Source organism: Chlorocebus sabaeus, chromosome 20 (genome assembly GCF_047675955.1).
Source record: "Chlorocebus sabaeus isolate Y175 chromosome 20, mChlSab1.0.hap1, whole genome shotgun sequence".
Lineage (NCBI taxonomy): Eukaryota > Metazoa > Chordata > Mammalia > Primates > Cercopithecidae > Chlorocebus > Chlorocebus sabaeus.
In genome coordinates, this window is record NC_132923.1 from 74,224,338 (window position 1) to 74,251,816 (window position 27,479).

Here is a 27,479-nt window from a genome sequence, read left to right on the forward strand (position 1 = left end):
TTCTTCAGTAGATGAGCTTGAAAGACACAGGTCCAAGCAGTATGCAGCCATTACAAATTTCTTTTCAGAAGATTGACAGGGAGAGGGACATAAAATTAGGAGGAAAGAGGAGACAAATATAATCTAGCACTCAAGTTAAAGACAGACTTTGGGGAAGAAAGCTTGTAAGATTAAGAGATGTTTCAAGAGAAGATTATATTGAACTTGGTGGCTTATACAAAAGAAGTAGTTTACGAAGTTGAGTGAAAAGCTAGAGATGTCTTCCAGGTTTCAGGCTTCTGTGACTGGGAACATGCTGGTCATATTAATGGATATAAAGAAGTGAGGAAGACGGTGTGACAGAGTCGAAAGGAGGGAAAGGTGGGTAGAAAGAGATAGCAGTAGCAGTCAGGGGCTGGTGAATTATTTATTTTTTTGAGTCAGTCTTGTTCTGTCACCCAGGATGGAGTGCAGTGGTGTGATCTCAGCTCACTGCAACCTCCGCCTCCTGGGTTCAAGCAATTCTCCTGTCTCAGCCTCTTGAGTAACTGGGACTATAGGCACATGCCACCACACCTGGCTAATTTTTGTATTTTAAGTAGAGACGGGGTTTCACCCTGTTGGTCAGGCTGGTCTGAAACTCCTGACCTCAGGTGATCCACCCGCCTCAGCCTCCCAAAGTGCTGGGATTACAGTCATGAGCCACCGTGCCCGGCCTGTTATTTTTGATATGTTGAATTTGAGTGAAGTATAGGTTATTAAAGGGAGAAATGGCAGATAGGCAATGTAAGAAGGGGAACTGGAAAGAGACTTGGGATGAATACGTAGATTTTGGAACTTTATTCATGGTACATAGATGAGTCTGTGAGAGCAGATAGAACGTCTGAGAGTCAGTGTAGAAAAGATGATTAAAGGTTGTCCATTGGCCCACAGTACTAAATATGAGAAAGGAATAGGGTTATAAAGATGGATTCAAGTAAGGGAAAATCCATGGAGAGTATAGTATTGTGAAAGCAAAATGAAGGTCAAGTTTGAAAAAAAGATATTCACATTAGTAAGTAGTAGAGAGATGAAAGGGAAGGTAGACTCAGAGATCAAAGGGGATTAGACTTTGCTTAGATTAGACAACTGTGAGTTAGTGGTGGAATTTGAGCACTTTAAGCAAAGTAGTGAGGACAGGAGACAGTCGTGTGAACCATAAAGAAAAGAGCTCCTTTCTCCTCCTCTATCAGAAGTGTCTTTCTGGTAAAAGAAAGCTTTGTATGGGGAAAAAATCTAATTTACTACTCCTAAAAGGAACAAAATGAAACATGTCCTATGAGAGTGTTTTTTTTTTTTTTAAAGGAAACCAAATAGTGGAAGCAACTCATATATTAAATAATGAATTATTTTGCATTTGAAATTGTCCAATTTTTGGGGAAGAGAGGAGCTATTTTGGTATTCTGGCCCTAAAAAAATCAATGTTAATTTCGACAGCTTAGTCTGTGGTCCTGAAAATTACGGATTATTTTTACCTTTATTATTTTGTACTTTTCTGGAACAAAATGTTTACATAGGATTCACATAAATTGTGTGTATCTTTTATATATGCAACATATAAAAATATATATGACATGTATATTGGATAATTTGAAATACATAATGCTAAATATTGACAAAGGTAGGTCACTGTATAACTTGGGCACTATATCCTTTAACAAATGGGTTTAATTTAAAATTTCTTACTGGTAGTTTTAAAAAATATATTTAAAAATAAATTCTGACAATTTATACTCTGGCAAAAAAAATTTGTATCTAATCTTTAGGGATTTAGGGTTTAAATGACTTAAAAATAACAATACATCTTTTGTGATGAATAATTTAATTTGTGCAAGAATAATTTAAATTTTTATAATTTAGGAGACGGGGTCTTTATTTATTGAATTTTAAACATATATACATACTTGTCAGGCTGTTTAGACATTCAGTAACTTGTTACAAGGTTTATTTCTGCTTGAAAACCTACATGAATGTATTAGAATCGCAGCATATTTAGGGGAAATATAAACTTTAACTCGATGTCACCAATATGTTCATTCCTATTGTAATCTGACAAGATACGTTTACAATTACTTGTTTTCATAGTATTAAGTATTAAAATACACAAAATGTATACAGTATACGTTTTAACAAATATGTTAAGGTATAGTGATACCTCATATTAAAGTCAATGTGACTTAGTAATCATCATCTCTATTTGTTTAAAAGACAGTGAACCTATTTTAATACAGTATTTAATCCTGCTTCATTAGGTTTCATAAATAAATCCTATCAAAAATTTACTCCAGATTATTTTGTAGCAAAATGAGGCATCAGTTTAAAAATTTATATTACAGATTTTTATACATACTCTGTGCTGACAATTTTTAGTTTTGAAATTAATATTACAACAAATTTAAGAACTGTATAATTATCAGTCCTCTTTATTTAGTCAAGTTTAGAGTTTTAACAAGAAAACTAGTTTTTTAAACTGGGAAAATTGTGATATTAGCTCATATGATGACTTTTAAAATGAAAGTCTCTAAGTTTTTTATTTAGAAAAGTTATTTAATAAGTTCATCTATTGATTATAATTTAGATTGCGACCATCTAAAATTGATTCCCACATCACAAAATATAAAACAAATAGTGTTGTAAGAATTTTGATTGAGAAATGTAAATGGTATTCTTTAAGGTTATGTGATTGTATGTTTAATCTTAAATTGACAGTGACTTTAAGATAAAAAAATCTATTTCTCAAGCCTTCTCTTAAGGATTTAATACCAGATTATTAAACCACATTAACTTGGAATGAGTTTAATGTTTAATTTATTGCCTTTTAAATTTGCCTCAGTTCATTCAAAGCTTTCTGAATCTGTTGGATGGATCAACATTTTGGTTGATTTTATAGAGTATAACCTTCCATTTTGAGACTTCCAGGATAATCCTCTTCTCCGCTCTGGCTTAGATTTTGTTCTTGGTTTGTTATATTTACCATTTAGGTTGTTTTCTCCACAGTCATCATGCCACCACCAGCCCCCTAAAGGAGATAGATACGCAGTTTAGTGGGTACAGACTCGTATGTAGTTACTGTTACTGTATTTCCCCATGAGTTTATCTTCCTTTTTAATAAATATTATAGTGTTTTAGATGCATGTATCCCAGTTTTAAATAATCTGTATAAGTCCCAGTTTTAAATAATCTCTATAAATAATCTGTAAACCACCAAAAATAGAAAATCTGAGGAAGATTAGAGGTAAAATACCTGGTTGAACTAGAATGAACACTTCCATTATAGTTAAGAGGTTTTCATCTAGAAAGAAAACGCTTATTTGGGATTCGGATTTTTAAAAGTTGTCATTGCAGATAATAGCTAATAATGTGGGCAGATACTTTGAAGATACGAAAATAAAGTATTGTTATCAGAAAAAGATACCTGAATAACTCTCTGGACAGCTGAAGTGTCCTTTTGCTTTGTGATCCCAAGTAGAAAACACCAAATCTTTGTTTTCCGGGATTGCATTGGGGACATTGCCAGTAATCTTAACTACATGTAGCGTATAGTTGGTTTCGTGATTTCCCAAGTAAAAAGAATATTCAATATAATGTTTGTTGTCTTTCCAGTCTTCCAACTCAATTCGTAAAACGTAATTAGATTGCTTCACTATGGAGTATATCTTCTCTAGGCCCAACCAAAATTCTCCTGAAAAGAAAAGTTTTAAAAATCTGTGAATTATTAACTACAGGTTGGACACTGACAGTTTTTTTAAGTGTTTTTTATTGGTGCAACTAATTGAGTTGTTTAGTCTTGAATCCCTTGATCATTTTAGAGTATCTTAAAATAATACCTTTTAAAACAATTTTATTGAAGATATCTATATGCACAATAATGTTAAAAATATTAATAGAACTGAAAGTCTGATTATCCTTTCTATAATGCATATTACAAGACATATTTCACCAGTGAAATATGTTACATTATTATAGATACTTTAAAGTCTCGTCATTGGTAGAGGAATATTTTCTTGTAAGTCTTTATATGGATAAACTTTACTATCAGGTATTTATTAACATCCATATACAGTCAAGAGATTTTTGTTAAGTATTCCCAGAGACTTGAGTAATAATAAGTCTAAACCTGGCCTTTGGTATTTGCTTAATATATGTTTTCTTTGTAGAAAAAGACAGGAATAAATTTTAAAAATCATTTTAAATGAAAAAGCATGATTCTTAATAACTTTTTTCTATAATTTTAAAAATTGTTTTTATTTGGAATTAAAAACATAAATAACAAATATAAATAGATTTTTATCACAATCCTTTTTATTAAAGTATTTAGTAAAATGCTTAATAAATTACTGTTTTCATTAAACAGTCACTGTTGTCTTATTGCTATTGAGTTAGTAGGAAGCTTCATTTTAAGGATTGCTGGTAAATAGAAGTACAAATGGGTTAGTTTCTTACCAGAATTAAGTGAGTATTCTCGACTTACCTGTCAGCCTTTTATTTTGGGGTTACACTCACTATTAGAAGATTTGGAGCTACAAAACATATCACGGAGTATACCTTCTAGGTAGGGCTTTAACTGGTAGTTTGAATACAAAATTTTTAAATGAGCAAATAGTACTGAGCATTTAAAAATTTGATATAATAATGAATGTCTTCTACTTTATAAGTGAGTACTTAGACATCATTCATTTTTGTATGTGCTTTTTGGATTTTAAACATCTGTTATTTTATCTTGCTTATTTAACATTATTTTGTAATCAGAATAATTTGCATTGAGTTAACTAATTCATTATAAGCCACACATTCTATATATTATATTTAAATAATTGAAATTTTAAAATTTATACTGTATGTCTGAGTTTCTTGGTCCTTTTAACTTCCAATTAATTGATATGTAAAACGTTAATGAGAGAATAGAGTGACTAATGCTAGGAGTGGTTCTTTTCACAGCTTATTTGTAATAGTTACTACTTATATAACATTTAATCAGAATTGTCTTTAATAATTATAGTTATGATCATTGTAAGCCATCAAATTAAATTGTGATAAGTATATTTAAGAACAGACATGTAACTGTGATAAATATAATTCAAATTATAACAGTTGTAATAAATATAATTTACTAACAAATGTGTAATTGTTTGATAATAAATTATATGAAGGCTGAGACTGCTGCTTCTTCATTACTACTTTTCCTAATGCCCAGTCCACAATAGGTTCTCAGTAAATATTTGTAGATTAGCAAATGAATGAATGATTGAATGTAGTCACCTTACCATCAAGCCTCCCGAAACCATATTTGTAGTTCTCCCACGTTTCATTGAAGTTTTGTGATCCATCTATTCGATGTTGAATTAATGTCCATGGACTACCTGAATATAATGAATGAAATCATGTATTTTTAGTAGATTGATATTGACAGGTGTAAATAACACTTTTTTGTTTGTTTGCTTGATTTTAGTTGGTGGCTTTGTAAGGTAGTTTATTAATGTTATGGCAATACATTTTATTATTTATTATGGTCCCAAAAAGTTAAGTGAAGGGCAGTTAATGAATTTTGGCATAGTAAACTTATTGATAATAGTCACTTCAGATTATTTTAGAGGAAAAGGAGAATATTGAGTAAATACATAAATAAGCAAGATAAAAGTATTAGATTTATACTAATACTCATATATATTTTTTATATATATATGTATAAAACAATTATAACCAGGTTAATCTTCCTAATACATACTGAGTAACTTGAACTAACTACTATCTATTCTCCTTAGACAGGTTTTACCTGATACAACATCACAGTAGACATGAAAAACTTGAGAGTTGCTGGGTCTGATGGCATACATGCCACTTATATGTTCACCTCTATTGTAAATGGTGGTACAATCAGCAGGAATGCCTAGAATCAATAAAATGTTATTACATCAGATTTAGTAATAGGAATAATACCTTTGGAGCTTGAGATTTCACTTGACATTTTATGAAATTGTGGCAAATGTAGCATTTTTTTCAGTAATGTTAAAGCATTTTTCTTAGATGGCATGTTATTTAAGAATGTAAGAATCATTGTTACCAAACTATTTTCTTTTAAAAAATTATTTTTTTTAGAGACAGAGTCTTGTTCTATCACCCAGCCAGGAGTCCAGTGACCTTTAACTCCTTAAATATTTCAGCATGTATTTCTCAAACAGGAGGTTGTTCTCCTTTAAAATTGCAATACCATGATCACGTCTAAGAAAATTAATAAACCTTCTATATTATCTAATAATCAAGTCCATATTTATATTTCTGTGATTGTCTTAGGTATATCTTTTATAGGGTATAAAAAGAACCCCAGGATCCAATTTAGGATGATCCATTGTATTTGATGGCTATCTCTTAATCTTTTAGTCCAGAACAAGTCCTAAGAATAGGGAATTTGATAATAGCTTCAAGAAGGAAACCCACCAAAGTGTCTTACCATCATGTTTTACATTTCTTATTTCATTCAGCTGAAGAAAGGGAGTAGTTCTTGGTGCTCTTGGCTTGGAAGATAGAGAAATTTCTGTGGGTTCTTGAATATTAGTCATTCTGAGCTGATAAAAGAATATAAATCTGTTTTTTAAAATGATACTGAATACATAATTAGGGGAGATCTGAGTAAGGATGTCAAAAGTACAGTTTGTCTTTCAGTTCATAATGTTATGGTGTTTGATATTTAGATAAACAGTGTTATTCAGATTGTACAAATTACCTGTTCTCAAAATATTTAATCAGGGACATTATTTAATAAATTAAAAAAATAAAGAAAACAAGGCAAAAAAGCAGACATTGGTCAGAAAACAGAACAAGGCCAAAAGTAGAGACTGCTTTGCTTAGAATGTTGTAATGTATTTTTTTTTTGTATGAATAGAATATGTTTGATATTCTGTTCAGATTTTAAGTTCAATAATTTTCAGTTTTAGGTCTTACTGATCTTCAGACCTGCTTTAAAGACATAATACATAATTTGAACCTGGCTTTCTTGATAATTTGATACTTTTTGACCTGTAAACATATCTGTAGATGTTGGCAGGTTGGCAAGTTTATTTGCTTACTTTCCATATATTCAGTAGTTTATCGTTAGTTTTGCAATAACATTTTATTTAAGTGTGTTGGGTTTGCAATTTATTGAATGATAGTTTTTCTCATTGACAGTAAGAAAAGCAGAATATATAATATCTTGCATTATTAGTGTTAGTTTTTTGATCCTGGCATAAATGACATTTCCTAGGACCTTATTTAAAAGGATCTATTGTAAAGTTTACTTGCTGGATATTACTCTTTTCTACTAAGTAACTATGTGATTTTAATGTTACTCAAATTTTTAGAGTTTTGTTTTTTTAATTTAAATATGAGAAAGTTAAATGATCTAACTCTTCTTCCAACTCAGAAATTCATTGTTTTGGTTTCTTCACACATTTTTATTTTTAGACAGAATATATATTACTGTAGTAACATATTGCTTTGGGGAGCAGGTTCATTTAATCATAGTAAAAGATATAATTGAAAAGAATTTAGAAAAATAGCATCATAAGAAGGAAAGTATGGAAACCAAAAGTAGTTGGTAAAAATCCTTTTAGCAGCACTACTAAAATTATGTTTGTTTAGTGGAAATTGGTAATAATATTTGTTTTATATCTCTTGAAAATGATTTTGTTTACCAGTTTCTCTGAGTTTATATTATTTTTTCTGAATCCTCTTGAATGACTGTTTAAGACTATTATTAATATTTTTTAACTATTTACTGTATATTAGAATACTTAGATTCTGACATAGCTTTATTCTAAACAAGTGCTTCCCCCTCTCACTTCACCAGTTGTTTACATTGTAGATTAATTACGTTGTTGAATGTTGACCCTTAATTATGAGGCACACTATTTCTAGTAATCCAAGTAATAATAATTATAGCACACACTCTGTGTGAATATGACATTACGTTTATTAATTCAACAGAAATGCCTAGTATGTACCATACAGTATTCTATATTCTGGAGTATATACAAATAATGGAAAATATGAAGATAATGGAAAAAAAACCCTGTATTCACAGAGCTTACATTTTAGTGCAGGAATAGAAGAGATAAATAACTAAAATTTATGTTAAATAAAGGTGAGTGTGCAGGAGAAAAGTAATAAGGAAGTAGAAGTTTTCAGGGATGGGACCAGGCAGTTGTAATTTTTGGTTAAGTGACCTTGGAAATCTTCACTGAGAATTTTATGTTTGATAACGACCCTAAGGGAGATCAAAGAGTGGGCCATGTAGATACCAGGACAAAAGAGCATTCCAGATAGAGGAAACAACAAGGGCAAAGGCTTCGAGGTGGCAGCATGTTTGATGTGTTTGAATACCGGTAAAGCTATCAAAATGACTAGAGTAGAGGAGGTGAAGTCAGTGAGATGATGAAGGGTCGGGTAATCTTGGTCTAAAGAGCCAATATGAGTGAGATGGAAAGCTATTGTGCGGTTTTGAGCAAGGAGAAACATGATCTAATTTGAATTTTAATAGGATGACATTGGCTGCTATGAATTAATTATTTTCTTACAATAATTCTATAAGTTCTCTTACTATCTTTGTAGTATATGTGAGGAAACTGAGAGACAAAAAGGTGAAGTAATTTATTCAAGGTCACACAAAGTTTTGGAGCCATGGTTTAAATGCAGGTAGTTTATTAGCTTCAGATCCTGCAATTTTAACAGTTAGGCTGATGTGGTAATTTTACTCATGATCCAGTTAAAGCTTGTAAATAATTTTAGGATTCAGTGTTTTTACAAACCTTTGTGAAAGATGGGACATACCATTAAAATATTGACTTACCTGATTTTCTATTTCTTTTATTTGACTATGCTGTTGGTTTAATTGTTTATATTGTTCTTCCACAGTCTGGAGAAGGTCTTTGATGCTATTATCTTGTTTTTCTACAAAACTCTGAATATAGAGATTAGATTGGTTATAAGTTGCTTTCTTCTTTCTTTTCTATTAGAGTTTTAATTTCCTGTAACACTATCATAATCTAAATTTTTAAACTAATAATGGATTTGAAAAATGAATATTGGCAATTCCTTCCCCTTGTATGCTTCTTTCAAATAGCATGTATTTTTGTTCTTAACATTTTATTTAAATTGTGCTATCTCTAAGATTTGTTTTTCTGAACTTCAATTAAGAGAAAAAGCCCAGCATATTTGAATAGGAATAAATCTTTTCCATTTACTGTATTACTTTAATCTGTTTTAAACACTAGAGAATAGTTTTAAAATTTTTAAAATTTTTACTTACCTTCAGTAATTTGCAATAGTGTAATGACATAGTGTTCTAGATTGTGTTACTTAACCGATTTGTAATTTTCATATAAAATGTAAAGTTTCAGTGTTTTCATATATAACATTAGGGAAACAAAAACTAACAAAATTATAATGGGAAATTTTATTTTCTGGAGATTATTTTTCTTGGAAAAAAAAGTATTTCAACAATGCAACAAAGTATTTCAAGTAGCATGCCTTAGAAATATTTTTTTTTAATGTTCCACATTGAAAACATAAACATGAACCCTCTTTATTTTCTACTTACTTTAAGTGAAGTTACTTCTGGATGTTCTGGAATTTCAGGTTGATTTTGAATTAAGTTAGTTAGTTGCTCTTCTAAATATTTTACTTTTTGTTGAAGTAGAATTTTTTCTTCTAGGAGGCTTTCAAGTTTTGAGTTGAGTTCAAGTGACATATTCTTTACCTCTTCATTTTTGACTTGTAGTTTATATGTAGTTCTTCTCAGTTCCTTTTCTTCTTCTTTGATTTCACTGGTTTGCAGTGATAGATCATAAAAAGACTGATCAAATATGTTGAGTTTTTGAAATATGTCATTAATTTGGCCCTTAGTCTTATGGACAAAGTCTTTAAGACCATGTCCCAACTGAAGGAGGCCATTGGCTAAAATTTTTACATCGTCTAACATAGCAAATCTTGATTTTGGCTCTGGAGATACAGAATCAAATGATGAATTGTCTTGGTCAATTCTGGAGGAAATAACTAGAGGAACAATAAAAAGAAGGAGCTTAATTGTGAACATTTTTATCCTGATTTTCAATTTCAAGCAACGTGGAACTGTGTTCTTCTGGAAGCAGACCTAGACTTCTTAACTCTATATATACCAATATTTGCCACAGAAAAGGTAAGGTTGGCAGGTGAATATAGTTAATCATTAAGCCGTGTTAACTTGCACGAATGTAACCTTCTTCCACATTGAGTTACATCAATGCTAAATGAAATCAAAGAAATGAGCAACTAACTTAATAGGTAATTTGAAATTGTATTTAACTTTGCTGTATTATAAACTGCACATTCAATGATATGGTGACTACCTGTTTTTAAAAGCTGATTTTACTTTTTTATGATTTTAAGAGATTTACAAGTCAAAAATAAACTTTTTTGTTGAGTAAATTTATTATTAAAGTTGAGGAAAAGAATTAATTAAGTATGCGTTTCTCAAACTGCACTTCGGTTCTTTTGGAAACATTGATCCATCCCAAAAAACACTTTCTCTGAAGCCTTTCTCCATTCCCTCAGGTAGTGGTACAGCTCTCAATGCTGTATTCCTTTGGTACTCTGTATAAATCAACGTATAATTATATGCTCCTTATTTTTTGTCACTATAATTGTTAATATGGTTTTTTTGCATCACCTTATATGTCTTAATCATCTTTGTATATTATCACAAAATCCCACATATAGTAAGTGTCATTAAAGACATTTCATTTCCCTTTCTCCACTGTGTTCTGTGTCTCTCTGTTCTAGGCTCTTTACCATGTGCTTACTGAAGCAACAATGGATATGTGGTCTTCTAGGATCAAACAGAATTGAATCTTAAATACTTTCAATGTCACAAGCAGCTTACCCATCATAAGTTTTTCTGAAGTTTGTGAGCTTAGTGTGACAATTTTGATAATATACATTTAACAAAAAGAAGAGATTAATAACTTTGTTTTTTTAAAGACGATGTCTTAATGTATTGCCTATGCTGGTCTGGAAATACTGGGCTCAAGCGATTCTTTTGCCTTGGCCTCCCAAAATTTACGGACATGAGCCCAGTCAATTACAGGCGTGAGCCCAGCCAATTAATAATATTTCTAAAAATAAATGTTCCACTGTGCTTCCAACTTAGTGTTAAAAAGAAAAATACTAATATTAGTGATTATTCTTATTAAGTGTTCATATTAAGAACTTTGTGAGAAAATAGTATCCTTTAAAACTACTTAATCTTGACATATTAATATGGTGAAATTGTTAAGAATATGGGTACTGGAGTCAGACTGTAGTGGGGTCCAAAGCCAGCTCTCGCTGTCTGACCTTGGACAAGTTACTTAACTTCCCCTTGGATTAGTCTCCTCATCTGTAAAGCTGGGGTAATTATAGTACATAATTCATAGTGTTATGATAATTTAACAATAATACATGTAGAGCACTTAGAACAGTGTTGGGCAAACAGGTAGTGCTCAAAATGCTAGTTATTATGTCACATGAAACTAACTTTTAACCTGTGTATGTGTGTGAGTATATATAATCAACCTTACCTAAAATAAATTTTTCATAAAGTTAATATCTTTTTAACACAGGGAAAAGTTTTATCATAATGAATTTCAGTGTAAATTATAAATTGTTACTACAAAATGAACCATTTCCAAATTTCATTTCATTTCTTTTCTTTTTTTTAGAGACAGGGTCTTGCTCTGTTGTCCAGGCTGGAGTGCAGTGGCATGATCATAGCTCACTATAGCCACGAATTCCTGGGCTTGAGAGAGCCTCCTCCCTCAGCCTCCCCAGTAGCTGAGACTATAGATGCATGCCAACACGCCCAGCTAATTTTTAAATATTTTGTAGAGAGTGGGTCTCACTATGTTGTCCAAGCTGGCCTCGAACTCCTGACTTCAAGTGAACTTCCCACATCAGCCTCTCAAAGTGCTGATATTACAGGAGTAAGCCACTGTGCTCGTCCCTAAATTTCTATTCTTAGAAATGCCTCTTCATTGTATAAAATAGAGGCTCTTCTTTTTGATGACTCAGGATTTTGGGTATAATAGTTATAGTACAGGTAGTATTAAGGGTTTTGGGTGTAATAGTTATAGTACAGTATATGTAATACTATAATACAGGTAGTATTCCATAGTGGTTAAGAGCATGATTCTGGAACAAGACTGCCTGAATCAGAATCCTGGATTTGATATTCTTCAGCTTTGTGACCTTTGGTCAAATTACTTCACATTTCTGAACCCCTGTTTTCTCATCTGTCCAGTGAGAATGACACCTATTTTATAGGGTTGTACAAAGATTAAAAGTTTATATTTTCAGAGCACTTAGAACATTACCTGGTGTGTCGTAAACACTACATAATATTATATATTAGCCATTTTTGTAATTAGAACTAATCAATGCATTTGTACCCATAGTATAGTATTTTACTGGTGAAAATTAATTGCATATTAAGATAATGTAAATTGGGAAATTTTGTTATAGTCTAGATTTTTTGAGTTTTGGTCTCGTACCTTTTTAATGAATTATATCTTTTGATTAGGTTATGTATGATTTTTAAGTGTCCAATATGGAACCACAAAAGGGTAAGAAAATATTCTTCATTTCCATCTTACCCTTTACTCTGGTTCATGTTATGGAATTATAAAAGTGTATGTTGAGCTAGAGAAGAATTTCAAATTTTCTCCTTCTTTAAATAGAAAAGTTACAGTTGTAATTATTGGCCATGAAATACATATTTCAAAACTTCTCTTAACTAAGCTGTCAGCTTTTATGGCTTACAGCTATTGACCCTGATATTTCATGTACTTGCTAGTTGAAGGAGAAGATAGTTGGGCCAACTTCTCTCCCCTATTATACTATAAGCTGTTTATTGGCAAGATTTGTATGTGTTTTTAATTTATATTCCTTATAATGCTTTAGTACAGTAATGCCTTACACATTGTAGAAGCAATGTTTATTGAATGACTAAGAGAATGATAAAATCAACATATAGGGATTTTCCAAGTGCAGAATGTATATGTAGTAGTGGTTACCTCCTTTTGATATACTACATTCTTTTTTTTTTTTTTGAGATGGAGTCTTGCTCTGTCGCCCAGGCTGGGGTGCAGTGGCCAGATCTCAGCTCACTGCAAGCTCCGCCTCCCAGGTTTACGCCATTCTCCTGCCTCAGCCTCCTCAGTAGCTGGGACTACAGGCGCCCGCCACCTTGCCCGGCTAGTTTTTTGTATTTTTCAGTAGAGACGGGGTTTCACCGTGTTAGCCAGGATGGTTTCAATCTCCTGACCTCATGATCCGCCCGTCTCGGCCTCCCAAAGTGCTGGGATTACAGGCTTGAGCCACCGCGCCTGGCCTATACTACATTCTTTTTAGAGCAGGGAATTTTTTTTCTCTGTGGAAGAAGAGTAGCCCCTTTTTTAGTGCATGGAAGTAACTGAGCACTAGTACCAAGTGCTCAGAGAGACTTTATGAAAGTGTTTCCTTCTATATTTATACTGTACTAGGATACTAACACTTTTTGCTCAATTTGTGAATTTCTCACAAATAACACTGACAGAGTAGAGGTAAGGGTCACTTAGTCTTGGTTTCTAGTATATTGTCTCCTGGTGTAAATATCTGTATAATACTTTTCTTAGAGTAATATGAACGACATTATTGATTATAATTAAAGTAGGTAATTTGCCTAATTATAAACTGCAGAAGCATTTCAACATGGGAAAATACATTGAAAGTAGCAATTTTATAAAGGATTTTCTGCCTGCCTTTTAATACTTCCTGTCTGAGTACACATTGCTAAAAGCAGAATCTGATCTTTGCTTGAACTTGTGCCTATTTAAATAGAACCCTGATCAAATATAACCAGCAATGTAAAAACTAAAAAATTTTATGCCAAGGAAAATAAGAAACTTGTAAGCAAATGTACGCCCTAATTTAAGGATTCCTAGTTCCTAGGAACCAGTATAAAAATTTCTTAGCTGTAGAGAATTTTAGGACATTTAAGAGCCTAAATTGTTAAATTCCAAGCAGAGCAAAGTCCTTTATCCTACACCAGGTTGTGTAATCTTATGGAGATATGACTTTCAAATAAAATACAAGATATTTTGGCTCTTTTTTACATAGTATTTCTTTAATTTCTTCCTTTTTAACTATGATAATTTGTTTTTGAATTAATGTTGCATAGGAAGATCCTATTGTATGTTTTATACTGATAACATATCTCAATTAGAACCACTCACCTATCAAGTGTTCAGTTGTCTCATTAGACCATCTTTTTGGACAGTGTAGATCCAGAAGTTAAGTGACCTTTGAAGGAATAATTTTATCTATTTTACTGTTTTGAATGTTCACTATTAACACGTTAAGTTTTGTACATATATATTTTTTAATTGAACAGCCATATCTTTGGACATGTAAAGATTTTTGTTTGTTTGTTTATGAGACGGAATTTTGCTCTTTGTTGCCCAGGCTGGAGTGCAGTGACATAATCTCGGCTCACTGCAACCTCCCCGTCCTGGGTTCAAGCGATTCTCCTGTCTCAGCCTCCCGAATACCTGGAATTACAGGTGCCCCCAACCGCGCCGAGCTAATTTTTGTATTTTTAGTAGAGACGGGGTTTCAGCATGTTGGCCAGGCTGGTCTCGAACTTCTGACCTCAGGTGATTTCACCCCCCTTGGCCTCCCAGAGTGCTGGGATTACAAGCATGAGCCACTGTGCCCGGCTAAGATTTTTAATGTGCAAAGGACTTCTTGTGAAAACTCAGGTATTTCAAAAACCTATAAAAAAGAAAAATCTTGACTCTCTTTACTTTTTGGATCTATCATACCAGACCCTTTGAATGACTAACCATAATTTTTTATAACACAAATGGGATCTTGTTATATATAATAGCTCATGACATATATATTATTCAGGATCTTAGTATTTTAAAATTTATTTTCCTATGAATGTCTATAGAGTTACCACATCCTTTTTAATAGCTGCATACTCCTCTGTTACATACATGAACCTTAATTTAATCAGCCCCCTTTTAATCATTTGTTTCCAATTTTCTAATTATAAACAGTATGTATAGAAAATGCTTTTATGGTGGTGGTGTATGTATATAAATATTTTCATATACATTCATAGACGTTGACTTTTAACTTATGATTGCTTTTGTCAGATTGTCCTTCAGAAGGGTTGTACCAATGTACATCTCGCCAGGAGTATATGAGAGTTCCTCTTTTCCTATATCCTTTACAAATGCTTTTAATGAAAAAGGCAAAAAATGTTGATAAATCTAACAGCCAAGTATATATCTAGTTTGTTTTGCTGGCCATCTCTGTTGCCCTCTTTGCAAATTATCTGGGTAGGTATATAATTTGCTCCTTTCCTTGTTACCCTCTTTTTAAGTTTGTCTCTTTCTGACTAATTTTAGGAATTATTTACATATTGTGGATACTAATTCTTTGTTATATATGTAACAAACAATAGTTTTTTTCAGTTTGTCATTTTCTTCTACCTGTGTTTATGGTATCACTTGCTGTGTATTAATGGATGCTTTAAAATTTATATCTTACAAATGTTCTGGCTTAGGCTAAGAAATACCTTTCTCACCTGTAAAATCTGGTCTCTTTAAAGCTCTTTCAGTATTTTTATTGTTTTATTTTTATTATTTTAGCCTTTGATTAATCTATAATTTATTCTGATGAGATTGAAATATGAATTCATCTTTTTCCTGCTAAGTAGGCAACTACCTCAACATTTTTCATTAATTTACCTTGTTGTTGATTTGAAATTTCTTTGAAGGAGAATTTTAAATGCAAAGACCTACTAGATTTACTTGGGAGTTTATTAATGGAGTCAGTAGTCAAATGGAAAATAATTTGGATTCAAAATTCAAAATTGCATGCCTTTCACCTTCAGAGACGAGTTTAAAATTATATTGCTTATGTTGAAAATCAAACATAGTTTATCGATAGTGTTCAGTCAATTTCTATTTAACCTGGAATCTAAACTCCTAGAAGTGTTAAGTAACTAAATTTTTTAATGCTGTCTGTACTATTTATTCATTTATTTATTCATTAAATATGAGGCACTATTTAAGGGACTGGTAATAGAGCAGTTATACAGATAATAAGGTCCCTGCCCTCATGTTTTGGTTGTATTAGAGGAGAAATAAAAATAAGTAATACATAAATGAACAAGATAATTATAGATTCTATAAGAGTTCTGAATGAAGTAACAAAGTGGTGTGATGGAGAAAGGGGAAAGGTGAGGCTTTCCTATATTTGAAAGATGGGAAGAGCAAGTCATGTCCATGCCCACAAAGCAAAGATAGTAGTAATCCAAATGTGGAGATTTAGGAGTGGGAGTGGCAGAGGGAAGCATGCATGGCGTGTTTGTTTTTCTGTATGTTTTGCATGTCTATTTAATTTGAAAATCTCTCACTGACATTTGTGAGCAGATTTTTTTGAGTTTTTTTCTTTTATTATTTTTTATTTTTTAATGTAGATTAATTTTTTTAAAAACTTTTAGGTTTGGGGACACGTGAAGGTTTATTAGGTAAACTTGTATTATAGGGATTAATTGTATAGATTATTTCATCACTCAGGTATTAAACCTAGTACCCAATAGTTATCTTTTCTGCTCCTCTCCCTCCCTCACCCTCCCTTCTCAAGTAGACCCCTGTGTCTGTTGTTTCCTTCTTTGTGTTTGTAAGTTCTTATCATTTGGCTCCAACTTACAAGTGAGAATATGCGGTATTTGGTTTTCTCTTCCTGCATTAGTTTGCTAAGGATGATGGCCCCCAGCTCCATCCATGTTTTTGCAAGACATGATCTTGTTGTTTTTTATGGCTGCATGGTATTCCCTGTGTACATGTACCACATTTACTTTATTTCTTTATCCAGTCCGTCATTGATGGGCATTTAGGTTGATTCCATGTCTTTGCTATTGTGAATGGTGCTGCAGTGAACATTCATGTGCATCTGTCTTTATGGTAGCCTGATTTATATTCCTCTGGGTATATACACAGTAACGGGATTGCTGGGTCGAATGGGAGTTTTGCTCTTTGAGGAATCACCATACTGCTTTCTACAATGGTTAAACTAACTTAGACTCCCAACAACAGTGTATGAGTGTTCCCTTTTCTCCACAACCTCACCAGCATCTGTTATTATTTTTTTACTTTTTGATAATAGCCATTCTGACTGGTGTGAGATGGTATCTTATTGTGGTTTTGAATTGCATTTCTCTCATGATCAGTGATGTTGAGCTTTTTTTCGTATGCTTGTTGGCTGCATGTGTGTCTTCTTTTGAGAAGTGTCTGTTCATGTACTTTGTGGACAGATTCTTTAATCCCAGGCCCTTTTCTGGCTGCAATATGATTCTGTGTTCACAACATTGATCATACTACGTTATTATCATTATTTGCTTGTCTGATTTCCCCTCTAGACCATGAGTTCTCTGAAGTTAAGGACTTCATTTTTTATCTCCATATTCTCAGTATCTATCACACTGTGGATACTCAATAAACGTTACAATGAGGAATTACAGACATACTTCAGGTTAATATATTATCATGTGCTTTGCATTCTGTTCTTTCCCACCATCTCCTCAGGAATCTTACATTCTTCTTCTAGTATATGCAGACTCTGTCTCAACTAAATTGTTTTCACAAGGATATAATCAAGATCAACCCTTTCTTATTTTAAAAGACTTCCAAAATTCCCATATTCTGTCTCCAATTATTACATTATCTTTTTCCCCTTCACAGCTACTTTTAAGAATTTCATTTTATTTTATTACCTCCTTTTTACTCCTGAACCTACTTTTATCTGTTTGCAGCCTGAGATTATCAGTGACTTTCATTTTGCTAAACCCTGTTAAATTTTTTCAGTACTTGCCTAACTCTTGAGTAGCATTTATATTTAATTATTTCATTTTTCTTATATTTTCTTGCTTTGGTTTCCATGTCATTGTACTCTCATAGTTTTCTTTCTTCTATATGGTGCCTTTCCGGTCTTCTTTGCAGACTTGTCTGTCTCTGTCTGAACATAGAATCTTGGAATTCCTTAAGATGCCATTCTTAGAACAACACAGATGAGTAATTAAGTGATATACTTTTAATCCGTTCATAGCTGGTGTCCTTGAGAATAACTCTCAGCTTGGGAAAAATTATATATAGATGCAAGACAGAAAAGATTAAGTAAAAACCTTGTAGTCCTGAATTTGAATTGGAAATATCAGTATGAAGTCAGGATACTTTTTTTTTGTTAGAAGCATTTCCCCCCAGCTCTTTATAACTGAAATCGTCTAGAAACAGTGACCAATCCACAATGAATGCTCACATTGTGGTTTGAAAAAAAAAAGTTTCTTGAGAAAACTACAGCTTCTTGGTAAAATCACTGACTCCAGGTCTGGGGGAAAAAAAATAAGAAGAGTCTGGAACATCTTGTCATAACAGATAATTGTCACAGACTACTACAATTGAATCAAAAACCAGCTTGCATTGTTTTTTTTCATTTGCCAAAGATGGGACAATTTAATCATCTATAAGAATAATAACTATAATATACTGAGATTCATCAAATATGTTTCATCCATGAGTTTATAAATGATGCTAAAAAATAAGATATAATTGATCCTTTTTGGAGGATTGTAGTACACCAATGTATTATTTTGCAAACTGGCAGATAATGGAAAAGAATCAAGCATTTATTCCTGCCTCTCATATAATGGTTCACTGGCAAAGCAAATAGTAGATGAGGGAAAGCACTCTTCATAAGTGTGCTCCAGATGCAAAATTAAAAAGAAATGATAGAATATTACCGTTTGGCAACCTGAATGAATTAATGGATTTAGGCGGGCTGGGCACTATGGCTTGTGCCTGTAATCTCAGCATTTTGGGAGGCCAAGATGGGAGAATCACTTGAGCCCAGGAGTTTAAGACCAGCCTGATCAACATAGTGGGACCCCATCTCTACAAAAAATAGAAAAATTAGCCCAGTGTGATGACACGTGCCTGTAGTCCCAGCTACTTAGGAGGCTGAGGCAGAAGGATCACTTTAGGCCAGGAGTTCAAGGCTGCAGTGAGGTATGATCACACCACTGCTCTTCAGCCTGAGTGACAGAGTAAGACTTTGTCTCTTAAAAAAAATAATAAATTTTAAAAATTTAAATATATGGATTTAGGCATTGATCATCATTGTCTACTAATTTCACAAAAGGAAGCAACCAAATATTTCCTGAAAAAATAACACAATATCCTTTATAAAGTGATCTTCCTGAAAAAAATTCTAACCTCAATGTGACTAAGGCTCTGGATTCAACTCTCAATTTACAAAAACCACAGTAGAATATCTCAAATGACACTACAGGGGTGCAATCAGTAAAATCTAGGATCTGGAAAATCTACACAGAAACAATTCACTTTCTTCAACAAATAAATCACAAGGCTAGAAAAGATGGGGGATCTTATAAATGAAAAGACATCCCCATAGACAGCTAGGTACCTATTTTTTCCTCCTATAGGGCTTTTGCATGCCTGTCTTGTAACACTGTGTTGTTTTGAAGTGTTCTGTGTATAGGCATTTTTATCCCTATATAGTATGTTCCTGAAGACCAGGGAGTGACTTCTTAATCTTACTATTTATTTTTCTAGTGCCCACCACAATGCCTGACATTTATTGAAGCAATCAGTAAATGTTTTCTTTATAGATTTCACTTGATGATTTCAGTGGTTGGTCAGTCACAGTCAACTTTGATCTTAAGTTCTTTAGACTAGCAAGCTAACCAGTCATAACAGTTCCATATTTGCCTTCTATACTTTTTGACTATTTTGAGCACAACTGATTCTTCTCCATTTTTTTAGTACTTCTAGATGGTGTGCTTATTGTCAAAGACATTCCCATCCTCTAGCATGGAAATTACTTTATTGCTTTTTCTAATTGTAAAGATCATATATTTTCACTGTAAAATTTTAAATAAAGTATAAAATGAAAACCATTACTATTAACTAAAACACACTCAAGCCATCATTATTATTTTTTAGAAATATGGTTTTATCCATTCTCTCTCTCTGCCTTCCCCCACACCCCCATACAGAGTTTTCCACAAATGGGGTAATGCCATTACACATCCTGCTCTGGAACCTGCTTCTCCCCAACCCTGTGTCCCATTCAATATGCTAGATGTCTCTTTCCACATCAGTAAATATGGCCGTACATTGTCAGTTTGAGGACACATGATATTCCTTCTTATTAATATATGTTAACCAACTCAGTACTGATGAACATTGTGTTTCTTTGTAATTTTGTGTAATCATTCTCTTATGGAACACAATCATTTGTACATGTGTGCAGTTTTCTTCTCAGGTTAGAGGTGTGTTTGTTGGGTCAAAGTATTGTGTTCGTTTAAAATTTCTATATTGCCCTACCACTCTTCAGGAAATTTAGACCTGTTTTCATTGCCCCAGCAGTTGATTAGCAAGGTTCTATTATACTCAACGTCTTGTTCATTGGCTGTAAGCACTAGTCTTCAGGTAAAGTAGCTCTTAATTCTTTTTTTTTTTTTTTTTAAGCTCTTTGGTGTCTTTTCTTGAATTATTTCTCTTCTGTGTGTTGGCAGCGAGGACTATTAAAGTTTGTGATAGAGATCATAAGCTGGACAAGAATTCAAACAAATGCAAATTAGGATGTTATTGTCTTGTAGTAACTACCTAACTCTATTATACCCATCATATTGTAATGCATTTTTGAAAAATAATGTGAAATATTATACCTCTTAAATTCTTAATCACATTTATACAAAAGCCACATTTATAAATGTCATCATATTTATACGTGCTTGGAGGAACTAAGATAATATTATAACTATTTTTTAGCTTAATAATGTTTCATTCCATATTCATTTATTCCATAAGCCTCTTGTAGAGTGAAGATAATGAGTTTTGAGGTCTGACTGACCTGTACTCTGATTTCAGCTTTGTCATTTACTTGGTTGTATATGAAAATCAATTAACTTTTCTGAATCTCAGTTTATCTGCAAAATTGGGACATGTTTGCTGTGTATTTGAATGATTGCTCTCAAAAGAAAATAAAACATCACATGTTAAATAGTTAGCATAATGGCTAGCCAATATCTGTAATTTCAGCATTTGCTCACTTATTTTGTGGTATTTTGTGAGTGATACGTAGTGTTTTTTAGATTTGTATTTACTATCTTCTATGCTGTTGCTTTCACAGGAATCTTCTCTACATATACCCTCAGAGTCTTAATTTTGCCAATCGTCAGGGTTCTGCTAGAAATATAACAGTGAAAGTCCAGTTTATGTATGGAGAGGATCCAAGCAATGCCATGCCGGTAAGAAATGTTCATTTACTTTTCTAATTTTTTGTATACAGTTCAAATAGACTTTTTTCTTTCTTTTTGGTTGGCAGCTCCAACATGGAAATTAATGTGATCTTTCAAACCAAATTTCTAACTGCATTACTTTCTGTACAGAGATAGTAATGACATTACTTAAAGACTAACTTATTTTTGAAGACTTGGTATATGTTAGGCACTCCTAGAAATACAAAGATGAATAAGACTTGTAATACAGAGGATATAAAATGAATACATATAAATCTAAAATAGTAGTTTTCAAAAGAGAGTTAGATCAGTATCACCTAGAGAACTGTATCAAAGTAGAGATACCTTTTCTGTACTTTTGACCTCTATGATTCTTATTCTCCTCAATTCCCTTTAGAATGTAAGGCCAATTAGGGGAGGTGGGAAGTGATGTGTGGTATATGAGGCTGCGTTATAGTTTGAAAATGCTCTGCAGGTAATTTAGTATGTATGGCTTTCCCACCTTGGTGACAAACTCTGGCATTAGTTCTCAATCTTGGCTGCACATTAGATTCACCTGGGGAGCTTTTCAAAAATACCAGTGCTCAGGCTGAATCTCATTTAAATTAAATCGTAATCTCTGGGATTGAACCAGGTTTCAGTCTTTTTAAGTCTCACCAGGGATTACATTTTGCAGACAGTGTTGAGGATCAAGCTATGTGCTAATTATTAGAAGATTGATATAGGGATTCAAAGGAATAGGTAGGTATTCAGAGGTGGGAGAGAATGCCTTACTGAGGTAAGAAGCATCTCATGGAAGAGGTACTTTTGTGCTGAAATCAAAGGTCATTAAAATATTAATAGCAGTGTGTTTGGAGAGTGGGGAAAGGAAAGCATTTCAAGTTGGGGAATGCCCATGAACCGTAATGACAGTGGTGAGTTGCCAGTGAACCAGAGCACTGGAAGAAAAATCAGAAATAGTAGATTGAGACCAGACTAGAGATTCTTGACTGTCTGAATTGTCATTCAGGATTTGTGGGACACTAATAAATGCAAGTTTCATGAGAGTGAATTTTTGGCTCAGCCGAAGTTAGTAATATATGGAATAGAAATACACTATTGCTATAGATGCTCAATCTCTGAGAACCCTAGTGGGATGAAAATGAGCTAAGAATAGGTGCATTGTTAATAGTCTTATTTTATCGTTCCATGTCCATATTTTAATGAAGTTCTTCTGGTTTTCCATATACTAGGAAAGATACATTTTCTTCTACCCTGTTGCCTCGGTTACGTCAACATTTGTATATCTCCTTGACAATAGTGAGCACAAATTATTCATCTTTGTATTCTCCTATGGCATTTTTTTCAGTTTATTGCCTATAATACATACTGAATAAATATTTGTTGAATAATTGTAGAACTTATTTTTGAGGTTTGGAATTCACATTTCATGTTTTATACTAGTTTATTTCTGCTGAAGGAATGAATGTCCTGTGATGGTTGATGAAAAGATACTAGATTGTGAAAATAGATGCTTGGTCAGCCTATGTGTGAGTTGCCATATAAATTTGAGCATATGACAAATGTAGTATATGTAGAATAATCTGCTTTTATTGTTTACCTAACAAACTCTTTCTTGTCTTATCATATATGTGGCCTCCTTTACAGAGCCCCAGCTGCACCCATCCTATACTGGCAGTTAGACCACTCCCTCTTTGGTGCTACCATAGCATCTTCTCACTTCTTTCATGGGACTTTATCACTTTATAATTCTATATTTATTTCTTAATCTCGCCCATTAGATTGTGAGCTCCTTGAGAGCAGGGACGATGTCTTACTCATATCTATATCTTGACTCCTATCACATTTTTGGATAAATAATTAATGCTCAGTCTATATTGCTGAACGATTAAAAATACATGTCAGATGGTCAAAAAAGGAACACTGTCTGCTTTATGTCATTCATATTATGAAAGTAAACAAGTTTTGTGAAAAGTGATAGCATCTCAGAGGGAAATAAAGGTTTTTACTTGTGTGTTATCAGTCATACGAAAATACAATGTTTTTATGTGTGAAGTGGCTGATTTGAAAGAGTATATAAACATAGACATACTGTGTTTGCTTTTTTTTTTAAAAAAAGGACTGTTTAAATGGGTCCTAAGATAACTTTTTGATAATGTAATATTGACATGATAAAATCGTGAACTTCATAATTCTGGCACAGGAACAATTTATGAAAACATACTAAGGTATTTGTAAATTGAGGAAGTTATATATATGTTAGGAAAGTCATAATTATTACACTTGTATATACCCTTAAAATAACAGAGCCTGCTTGAAATGTTGCAAAAAAGAAACAGAAATACCTGCTAATATGCCTTTCTAATTAAGGATGATGCCAATTAATCTCTTTATATAAATAATAAACTTCGAGTTGTTTTACCAATTGTGTTGATGGAAGTGTGCTGACATGTTCACACATCTATTCATGCATGTGTAAAGATGGCTATACAGACTTTAAAAGTTTACTTTCTGGCTAGATAACACTGCAAGTGTGTCTCACCTAGGAATTATTGCTATAACCTTGATGTTGAGCTATTTATCTAATCAGCTGCTCTAATTAACCACAGTATTCCTGTTATTACTCCAGAATTCAAGAGACAGATATACAAGGCTGAATTACTTTACCTATAAACTTACTCCAAAAGTAATATTGTATTCTTTTTAACATGGTGGATTAAAAAATATATGTATGCAAAAATATAAGAATGGAGCTCCTCCTCTATTATAGAGTAGCTTGAAGGAAATATTAGAAGCAAAGGATACATAGCTTGACCTAAAATAGGATTTCTGATATCATATATAATTTATATTTGACTTTCAGAATGACTCTGCTGTTTTAATGTTGAAGCCAACAATTTGTATAGTAGGTTTATGCCACTATTTATATTTCTTATATAAGTTCCAAATAATATGCTACATCTGATTAAAAGTGAATTCTTCACCTTCTTTAAGAAAAAGGAAAGAAATGTATCTAATTTCCAGTAGATATAAATAAAATTGATAGAAACTTTCAAAATGTTTGAATGTCAGATGGGTCTGTTGTTGAAAAGAAACTTATAGTTAAGCAATTGAACTTTTTGATGAACGTCAGTAGGCACATTGTTCTTCATTGGGCTGATTTTGCCCATTTTTCTCAAATAGTTATTAAATCAGACAAATTCTTACATAGGTATGAAACATCCAGCATTTACTACAACAAAGTTTCAACATGCTGTTATTTGTTTCAGGTAATCTTTGGTAAATCTAGCTGTTCAGAATTTTCAAAGGAAGCCTATACAGCCGTAGTATATCATAACAGGTACTGAATTCAAATATTTCTTTCAAAGTTACTCACTTCTCAGTGGCATTGTTAGCACTCACATTAGTGTGTTTACCAAATGCTTTGCTGCACTAAATGTGCCAAATTCAAGGCTGACATCAGAGTTATAATTTTCAACCTGTGGATGCACAGCCATTCTCTGTTGACATCTCAAATATGACTTTGTACACCAACATCTTTTCTATCGAATTCTCTGATCCTTTCATTTTTATTATATTGTTATTGGTTATCATTGTGGCCTCTGGTCCTTTGGTCTTTCCCAGTTATTTCCACCTGACACTTTGTAGTAACTTAACCCTTTACTAAACTTGAACACATTAGTCAGTTAAATTGGTGATGCTACCAGTATCCATTAATTCTTTGCTTTAGCGACTTGCCATTTTTCTTCCTTGAGAAATTGCTAACTTTGGATAACCTTTAATTTCTGCTTTCTTTTTTGGGGGGATTATTGAATACTGTTGGAGAAAAATCACAAAATCGTATTAATCAGGACTATCACAAATTGATGTTGTTGTATCATATGATAGGGCTATAGTAATTCATTTTATCTCTTTTTTTGGCCTCAGCTCTTTTGTAATCTTATTTTTTTTTTTTTTTTAACACTTTGCCCTCATTTAGCAATAGCTACAGCAGTTTCTTCTAGCTCCTACTTCTTTTCTGTGTGCTTTACTCTCAACATTCCTGTTTATTAAGACCATCCAACTTGAGATGGTCCATCAGCTTCTCTACTCTTCATCTCAAATTCTCTATACTGATTTGCCTTTCCTTCTGTTTCATGGGAAATGATGGCCTACTCCCTGATAAATGTGAATCTTTTCACCCCTGCTTTCAAATGATCCTTTTGACCTCTTTCAGAATATAAGTCAATCATTTATTCTGTTTCTTGCAGCATTAGTCTCCTGCTTCATTGGCTCTGTCTCTTATTCTCAAAAAGAAGCTTCTGTTTCCATACTTACAAACACAACAATCCTTTCTCAGTGCTGTTGTATAGTATGTATTTTCCTTGCCCTTCTTAAAACTTGCCTCTTATCTTTATGTTATGGCCTTGTCTTGGACTTCCTTCTACCTCTTTGAACACTTATTTTTTTTTCTGTAGTATTCTTTTTCCCGTAAGTGTAAGGCATTCCACACAAAACACTAAAGTTTTGCCCTTAACTCTCATTCTTAATATATTGTTTTCTTGAATAATCGTACATGTATCTCTCAGAGTTACATTCAGTGAAAATGCTACTGCCTTAATGTTTATGTGGATTGTTTCCAATTCTGTTTTTAGTCATACCTTCCTTTTGAAGTACAGATACATATTTTTAGTGGCCTATTGTACATGCTCATTTGGATGCCCTGCTGTCTTCTCTGTGTTCATGTATCTGTCCCTGACTCTTGTCCTGACCTGACCCTATGTCTTTCTTACTCTCCATTTTTATTAATGGTACCACCATTTATCCAGATACTCTGGCTCAAAATTTAAGACATCTTTGTCTTTCCTCTTTAATATTCAATCATCTGTTAAGTCTTGCTGATTTCCTTTCTGCTTTATTACTAAACATATCCTGTGCTGTCCTGTTTCTGGGCCATTCTTGGGGTTTTTTTTTTCTATTATAATATCAAATCCCTTTATTTATTGAACTCCTACTCATTCTTCAAGGTCCATATCAAATATTACCTCCTAAGTTACAATTTCCTGATCTCTAACTTGAAGTAATCTGTTCAGCTCTGTTCTTGAAGCACATAACCCTATATGCTGTATACCAGGGGTCGGCAAACATTTTCTACAAAGGACTGGATGGTATATATTTTAGGCCTGTGGTTATATGGTCTCTCTTGCAACCATTCATCTATGCCATTATAGTGCAAAAACAGCCATAGACAGTAAGAAATGTTACAGTAAATGGGTATAGCTGTGTTTCAATAAAGCTTTATTTATGGACATTGAAATTTGAATTTCATATAATTTTCACATATTGTGAAATATTATTATTCTTTTTTACCCCCATTTAAAAATGTAAAAACCATTCTTAGTTTGCAGGCTATACAAAACCAGGCAGTGAACTATTTTTAGCTCATAGGCCATAGTTTGCCAACCCCTGTTTTATAGCATAGCTATTGATATGTATGTGTCTTATTTATATTCCTACTAAGTTGCATACTTTTTGAGGGTAGTTGTTTTTTAATGTTCGTCTTTAAAACCACTACAAAGGTAACACAATGTTTAGCCAAAGGTGGGCAATTAAACCTATTTATTGAATGAATAATTCTCTCTTAGATGTTTAATTTTCATCAAAAGTCTTCACATTATGTGATTTTTAGGACAGAAGTGAACTGAAACACTGAATACCAGGAAATTTATTGATAAAGAAGATAGTAATTTCTAAAAATTATCCCATTTTATTACTAGGTCTTTTTTGTTGTTGTTTGCAGCATCAGTGGAATTAAAATGACTATGCCATCTGACATTGTTGGTAAACTCAACTTTCTCATAATTCAGTGGTGATTGGTGGGATTAGTAATAAGATGTCTAGTGTCTTTTTTTTTTTTTCACCAAAGTCATCAAGTTCTCAGATGGCTAACATTAGCTATCTTTCTTGTTTATTATCAAAAGCCTTGTTCTACTTAATATTCCTGTGTTCAAGTCTGTACCTGTTAATGTTTTTGAGGCTTATTTGAGATGGAAGGATATTTGACCTATTAACATCTAAGGAAGAAAACCTGATTGATGGGACAGACCTCGCTTTAAGGATA

The 27,479-nt window shown here is 32.8% G+C and overlaps 2 protein-coding genes across 10 annotated transcripts in view; one reads left to right on the plus strand and one right to left on the minus strand.

Moving 5' to 3' along the window:
* DOCK7 (dedicator of cytokinesis 7) overlaps positions 1-27,479 on the plus strand; it is a 228,799-nt gene that overhangs the window by 78,786 nt on the left and 122,534 nt on the right. For all 9 annotated transcript variants that reach the window (XM_007978501.3, XM_038000744.2, XM_007978502.3 and 6 more), the window contains exons 15-16: positions 21,271-21,388; positions 24,649-24,719. In XM_007978501.3, coding sequence (XP_007976692.1) covers positions 21,271-21,388; positions 24,649-24,719 — 189 coding nt within the window. The remainder of the gene's footprint in view (positions 1-21,270; positions 21,389-24,648; positions 24,720-27,479) is intronic.
* Positions 2,810-10,583, minus strand: ANGPTL3 (angiopoietin like 3). Its single transcript, XM_007978495.3, has 7 exons — positions 9,593-10,583; positions 8,843-8,953; positions 6,467-6,581; positions 5,792-5,905; positions 5,283-5,378; positions 3,434-3,700; positions 2,810-3,037 (listed from the first exon to the last, which is right to left on the minus strand). The coding sequence occupies exons 1-7, from the start codon at positions 10,085-10,087 to the stop codon at positions 2,853-2,855; spliced, it is 1,383 nt and encodes a 460-aa protein (XP_007976686.1). The 5' UTR covers positions 10,088-10,583; the 3' UTR covers positions 2,810-2,852.

Coding starts and splice junctions, on each gene's coding strand:
- ANGPTL3 (XM_007978495.3), bottom strand. CDS start 10,087: ATGTTCACAATTAAGCTCCTTCTTTTTATTGTTCCTCTAGTTATTTCC. Junction 5,906..6,466: donor AAGAAATGTAAAACATGATG/GTAAGACACTTT, acceptor TATTGATTCTAG/GCATTCCTGCTGATTGTACC. Junction 3,038..3,433: donor CTGTCCAGAGAGTTATTCAG/GTATCTTTTTCT, acceptor TATCTCCTTTAG/GGGGCTGGTGGTGGCATGAT.